The sequence below is a fragment of the Eimeria tenella genome, genomic scaffold, assembly GCF_000499545.2.
Source record: "Eimeria tenella Houghton genomic scaffold, Eth_scaff12, whole genome shotgun sequence".
Lineage (NCBI taxonomy): Eukaryota > Apicomplexa > Conoidasida > Eucoccidiorida > Eimeriidae > Eimeria > Eimeria tenella.
Window position 1 is genome coordinate 440,743 of NW_013541485.1, and position 7,041 is coordinate 447,783.

The following is a 7,041-nucleotide window of genomic DNA, read 5'->3' on the forward strand; positions in this document are numbered from 1 at the left end:
ACACTTAGTTATCCAAAGCCTTGAACCCTGGCTTCTCGCAAACCCTAAAGCCTAAACCCGCGAAATCCCTAAACCCTACACCCTCGGAAACCCTAAACAACAAGTTCTGGGAAGCCTGAACCCTATGTTCTGGGAAACCCTGAACGCTATGTTCTAGGAAACCCGAAACCCTGGAAAACCCTAAACCCTAAACCCTAAACCCTGGAAAGCACTAGGCACTGGGAAACTCTGCGCCCGAGGAAACCCTAGAACCTAGGAAACCCTGGGCCCTAGGAAACCCTAAACCCTAAACCCTAAACCCTAAACCCTAAACCCTAAACCCTAGAAAGCAATTAAGCCCTGGAAAAGCCTGGGCCCTAGGAAACCCTAGACCCAAGACCTTTGAAAGCACTAGGCCATGCCCTAAACCCTAGAAAACCCTAAACCCTACAAAACCCCAAACCCTAGAAAACTGTAAACCCCAATACCTCCAAACCCTAAAAGTGCCTTTATGGCTTTAAATGTAATACACATGCACTTGTGTATCTTTATATATAATTGCTATTTTAAAAATCATTTTACGTGCAACATAAAAGCACTTTTGGTTTTTCAAATTTAACACAAAAGTGTTTTTCAAATGCAATTTAAATTTACATTTAAGTTCACTTTTGTTGTTTTTAAATGCAATGCAAGTATAACTAATTGTGTAACCTTGAATTTAATGTAAATGCACTTTTATTTCAAATAAATAAATAAATAAATAAATGCCAATTTACGTAAATGTAATGATGGTCTAAAAGTATAAAGACTTTAATTGAAATATATATATAAATGAAAATTTAGAATAAAAATAAAAATACATATAAATAAAAATGTAATTAAATATGTTATGTTACAACAAACACAAATCTATAAATTAATTGTTGATTTAAATAAAGATGAAAATAATTATTCAAAACTATTTATCGAGATGTGAGCCATCAATAAATATTTTTATTTGGCCATATACACATATATACAATTAATGTAAATAATATATATATATATATATATGTATTTATATATATGTATATATGTCCATTTATATATCTATTTACATATATATTTATATATATACTCAATTATGTATATTTAGTTTTTTATTTATACGTATTTATAAGACACTAATATATCTTTGTGACTATCTAAAAGCCAGGAGAAGCAGCAGCAGCAGCAGCAGCTACAAAAGAAACAACCTATCTTTAAAGCAGCTAAGGCTCTAAACAGCTCCTTTAATCTACCACTCCCTTTCTGCTGCTGCTGCTGCTGCTGTTGCTGTTGCTGCTGCTGCTGCTGCCGCTGCTGTTACCTTATCTATCACGAACTGGTCCGCGTCGGTCTCGGCGCGAGGCCCGAAAGAGCAGCAGTCGCACATTTTGGAACCTGCAGCAAATAGCAGCAGCAGCAGCACCAGCAGCAGCAGCACCAGCAGCAGCAGCAGCAGCAACAGAATTTGTTGAGACTTCACTCTGGCGGCGGGCTCAGGCGCCACGAAGCAAAGAGCCGCATCATGAACAGCAGCAGCAGCAGCAGCTGCTGCTGCTGCTGCTGCTTAGCAGCAGCAGCAGCCGTGCCGCCGAGGCCCACGGGCCCGCCCTCTGCTGCTGCTGCTGCTTAGCAGCAGCAGCAGCCGTGCCGCCGAGGCCCACGGGCCCGCCCTCTCTGCGGCTGCGGCGAGACGGCGCAGCAAGGGGCCCCTCACCCCAGCAGCAACAGCAGCAGCAGCAGCAGCAGCAAATACAAATAAAGTTTAAAAGAAATGGCAGCAAGGAGTGGGGTGTTGGCGGGAGAGGCCCACCTGGGGTGTATCGACAGGTGGCGATGCAGGTGACTGGTCCGGTGGGCTCTGGCCGCCGCTGCGAAGTCTGTGGGGGGAGAGTAGGGAATAAAGAAAGGAAAAAGGGGGAAAAAAGAAGGAAAGAACTAAACGGAGTTTATTTACCAACAAGAAATATATTTAAAAGCTCTTTTTGCCTTAATGGCGGCTCGAGAGTGCCTCGGCAGCAGCAGCAGCAGCAGCAGCGGCGATGGCAGCCCGTGAGTGCGCAGCAGCCGCGCAAGGTATTTGGCCTCCAAGTACCTTTTTAAGCTCTTCTAATGGCAATAAAGTTTATTAAATAAATTAAATTCCTTTTTTCTCAAAATTACGCGACACAGGGGCCTCCCTGTGTGCCTAAGCAGCTCCTAGCAGCAGCAGCAGCAGCAGCAGCAGCAGCAGCAGCAGGACCAGTAGACCTTCGCTGCCTTCGCAGCCAGTGGCGGCACCGCTTTCTATTCACTGCAGCTTCAAATAAACTTTTTTATTTTTATTTCAAGTTTATTATCTATTTTTGCTTCTCTTTCTCCGTAGACACCCCACGGCCGCGGGCTCCTCTCGAAGCTCCGCACAGCTAGCTGTGCAGCTAGCCTTACGCGGCTAAAAGCTGCCGTTTGCACTTTAAAACATTTATTTATTTCGCAGTCTATTTTATAATGTTTAATTCTATTGTTAATTCGCATTAACAGCACAAATACTCGTAGCCGCCAGTGCCCTAGCGGCAGGGGCCCCCAACGAGCAGCAGCAGCAGCAGCAGCAGCAGCAGCAGCAGCCTAGTGGGGTCCCTGCTTATCGCAGCAACACTTCTAGCTGAGGCAGGGGCCCTCTCGTGGGTGCCCCTGCATGCGACTTAGCCAGCAACATTCCCTGGCCCCCTTAGGCCTAGAAAGGGACCCCCAACTTCGAAGCAGTGTGGGGCCCCCTGGGGGCCCCCTGGGGGCCCCCAGGGGACCCCCTGGAGAGCACAAATGGCTGTCACTTAATACCTAGGGGCCCCCACGGGGCCCCACAGTCTCCTTTTGGGGCCCTTTTGAAGCTCCGGAGGGGCTCCTAAGGGGCCCCCGTAGGTCCTCTGGGGCCCCCTAAAGCTCCATAAGGCTCCCTAGAGACCCCCAGGGGCCACCAGGGGGCCCCTTGGGGGCCCCTTGGGGGCCCCTGGAAGCTGCTGAGAGCCACAGAGTGGAGCTTGAGGCAGCAGTCGAGAGCTGCTGCTGTGCCAGTTGCCTTCGAGGGTTCTTAGCGAGAACAGCGACACCCTGCTGCAGCAGCTGCTGCTGCTGCAGCAGCTGCAGCAGCAGCAGCAGCAGCAGCGGCAGCTGCAGGGGGAGGCCCCGCGCTAGCAGGCAAAAGCCTAAATAAAAACACATATTAGCTTAGAATGCCTATATATACATATATATACGCGTATATATATATATATATATATATATGTATTCACTTATATGCATATATATATATTTTGATGTATATATATATATGTATATATTTCTATATGTACTGATAGATCATGTATATATTTAAGAGTTAAATTTCAAGAGTAATGCTTTACTCGCATGTATAAAAAGGAAATTGTCAATAACTTTAAAAATATCCGAAAGAAAAAAATAAATATTTAAATATATATTTTATTTATTATATACATAATTTTAAAATATTTAAATATATGAATAATGAAATATTTGAATCTATAAGTAACAAAATATTTGATGTATTGATAGTAATAAAAAATAATAATAAATTAAAATATATAAATTAAAAAACATCCAAATAAATAAATAAATATAATATCCAAAAATAAAAAATAAAAAATCCAAAATAACAAATGGTAGAGCATCTAAAATAACAAATGATAAAACATTCAAAAAATACAATTGATGAAACAAACAATATAAATAATTAAAAATCTGAAATAATAAATCAACATCTAAAATAATAGATGCTAAAACATTTAAGATAATAAACAATAAAATATTTAAAATAATAAATAATAAAACATCTAAGATAGTAAATAATGAAATAACCAAAATAAAAAATAATAAAGTGGCATTTTATTTGAAACAGGAAATTCAAAAAGGAAAATTAAATTTGATGCAAAAGCAAAAAATAATTAATTATATTTAAAAGTGTTTTAAACTAAAAGAATTATAAAAGTATTTGGAAACATTTTTAAAATAATTTAAAAAATGAAAGTACTTTTATAATACCTTTTAATTACCACAAAACTTCTTTTTTCAATTTAAAAATAATTTAAAAATACAGAAAATTAAAAATTCATTTCCAGTCCGTATGCATTACTTTGCAGCTTTTTACTTTTAATTTTTTAATTACACTTCTAATTTTATTATTTATTTTTGCATTCACTTATTTTTGTTTATTTTTATTTTTGTCTTTGTCTTTACTTTTGTGTTCACCATTACCACTAATTTCACCTTTTATTTCCATTTTGATTTATTTTCACTTTTAGGGTTTTTACTTTTAGTTTATTTATTTTTGCTTTTTTGGTTTATCCAAATGGCCCAGTGCTGCATAGTTCAAATGTTTAAAATGAAATTTACCCTTACCCTAAACCCTAAACCCTAAACCCTAAACCCTAGAAAACCCTGAAACCCTAAACCGTAGCGCTTTGCTGCAGTTCGCCGCTGGCCTCCGCTAAACCCTGAACCCTAAACCCTAAAACCTAAACGCTAAACCTTAAACCCTAAACCCTAAACCCTAGAGTGGCTGCCAGGGGCCCCCGCTAGAGCCCAACGGCTAGTGGGGAGAATAAAGAATTATAAAAATTTAATATTAATAATTTAAGATTTATTTCAAAGATAATAATTTGAATTAAAGTTTGAATTGAAAGAAAAAGAAGTAAAAAGCCCTACACCCCTGAAGAGGCAAAAGCCAGCGCCCTCTCAGGTGTACGTACACCTCAAAAAACAAAACAAACGCATGCAGCCAGCCCCTTCCAAGTGCAAGCGCGCATGCAGCAAATGCCAATCAGCAGCGCTGCTGCTGCAGTTGCTGCAGCTGCTGCTGCTGCTGCTGCTGCGGCAGCGCAGCGCCCCTTAATGCGCTTGGGGAGCCTTAGCGCTGCAGGCGCAGGTTGGGGTGTACGTACACCTGGAGCAAAGAGAGCCTCAGGCTGCTGACGAGGCCCGGGTTTTCTACTTGTTGATTTGCGTGCAACAAGAAGAAGAAAAATAAAAAGAAAAAGAAAAAGAAATGAGACAAGTCTAGAGTCGCTACGGAAGAGCTGCTCTCTACGGGCGTTGAGGTGTACGTACACCTCAGCGCTGCTACGCGCCTTTCATTGCGTCCATGTGCACGAAAGGCATCGATGAAAGCACTTTCGGAAGTGCATTTGAATTAGAATTGGAATTTAATCATATTTAAAAGGAATTATCCCGAAAAAAGCGAAAAAAGAAACCAACAAACACGCAAATGCATGCGCATGCAAACTTGAACAGTTTCGGCGTTTCGTGGCGCCCAAGCAGTACTGCGCAGCGGCTTTTTCGTCTTTTTGCATTTCTTTTCGATCTTTTCTCTTTTTTAATTAATTTATTTCATTTAAATCTATTTTAAATCCCTAATTTGCATGCGCCAGCCCCAATATGCACCCGCGCATGCAAAAGTGCAAACAGAAAAAGAAAAGGAAACAAACGGAAAAGAAATTGCGCAGCAGCAGACGCTGGGCTTGACAAAAGAAACAAAAAGGAAAAAGAAAATAAAAAGGAAATAAGAAGGAAATGAAAAAGAAATAAAAAAGAAACAAAAAGAAGAAAAAGAAGAATGAAATAAAGATGAAAAAGAGACAAACCGGAGATTAAAAGGGGACAAAAGAGAGGTTAAATAAAAAAGATGAAAAAGAAATAAAGAAAACACAACGAAGCGAAAGAAGAAAAAATGAAAAAGAGAAAATAATAAAAGAAATACAAGACAAAAAGAAACAAGAGACAAAAGAGGAAAAGATATTTGAAATGAAAAAACAAAAAGACAAAAAAGAAAAAGGAGACAAGATATAAAAAGAAATTCAAAAAAGAAAAATGAAAAAAAGACAAATGAAACCCAAGTGCTGACTGTACAGGCGGAAAAAAGAGAAAAGAAAAAAGAACTTGGCGAGAAAAAGAAAACCAAAAGAGAGTCAAAAGGGCCTTTTAAAATTGAAAAAAGAACAAAAAGAAATAAAAAAGAACAAAAAGGAATAAAAAGAATTAAAAGAAGAAAAAGAAAAGAATTAAGCTTCTAATCCTCGACTAAAATGGCCCTCTATGTCGCTGTCCATCAGCTGCGGCTGCAGCCGCTTAATTGCTGCTTCCACCAGCGCAGGAGACAGCAGCAGCTCGAACGCCTGCAGCAGCAGCAGCAGCAGCACCAGTGGCGGCGTAGCAGCAGCAGCAGCAGCAGTGGCAGCGTAGCAGCAGTAGCAGTAGCAGCAGCACGACGGCAGCAGCAACGACAGCAATAGCAGCACAGCAGCAGCAGGAATTGGAGCAGGAGGGGGAGCAGCAGCAGCAGCAACAGCAGCAGCAGCAGAAAATGCAGCAGCAGCAGCAAAAGCAAAATTAGAGTCTTTCTTAGGGACTCTCGAGAAAAGAAGAAACCCAAAAGACGCGGGAGAAGCAGCAAAAGCAAAAAATAAAATTAAAAAAAAAGAAAAGAAAAAAGAAAAACCCAAAAAGAGGAAAGCGAGGCAAAAGAAACAAAATTAAAAAAAGAAATTAAAAGACGTAAAAGGGGAGAAAAAGAAACAAAAAAGAAGTAAAAAGAGAATAAAAAAGATAAAGAAGATAATTAATTAATTCAAACCCCCAATTAATAACAACAACCCCACCCACCTGCATGCGCGATTGGGGTCCAAAAAACGAACCCACTGACCCCCCACTTTTCCTAAACCCTAGGGGGCCCCCCAAGCTGAGTCTGCCCCTTCTTCCGAGGCGATTGGCTCCCCAGGGGGCCCCTGGGGGGCCCCCAAGGGGGCCCCCCCCCAGGGGGCCCCCCTGGGGGCCCCCCAGGGGGCACCCCCCGGGGGCCCCCAGGGGGCCCCCGGGGGCCCCCGGGGGCCCCTGTGGGGAGGGTACTATAAGACCCATTTGCTCAAAAGACTCTAAGGCGTAGCGCCAGCAGCTGCTGCGCATTTGGCCGCGCAGCAAATAGCCGTGGGGCAGCTCGTTAGCTAAGGACTGGTACTGGGCCTGCGCAGCAGCAGCAGCAGCAGCAGCAGC

At 41.7% G+C, this 7,041-nt stretch overlaps 1 protein-coding gene across 1 annotated transcript in view; it reads right to left on the reverse strand.

The window, feature by feature from the left end:
• Positions 1–1,393, reverse strand: part of ETH_00027135 (small heat shock protein 20, putative) — a gene marked incomplete at both ends in the record, with an annotated part of 2,753 nt that extends 1,360 nt beyond the window's left edge. Inside the window, one exon of the mRNA XM_013373126.1 lies at positions 1,328–1,393. Coding sequence (XP_013228580.1) covers positions 1,328–1,393 — 66 coding nt within the window. The remainder of the gene's footprint in view (positions 1–1,327) is intronic.
• Positions 1,394–7,041: the final 5,648 nt, after the last annotated feature.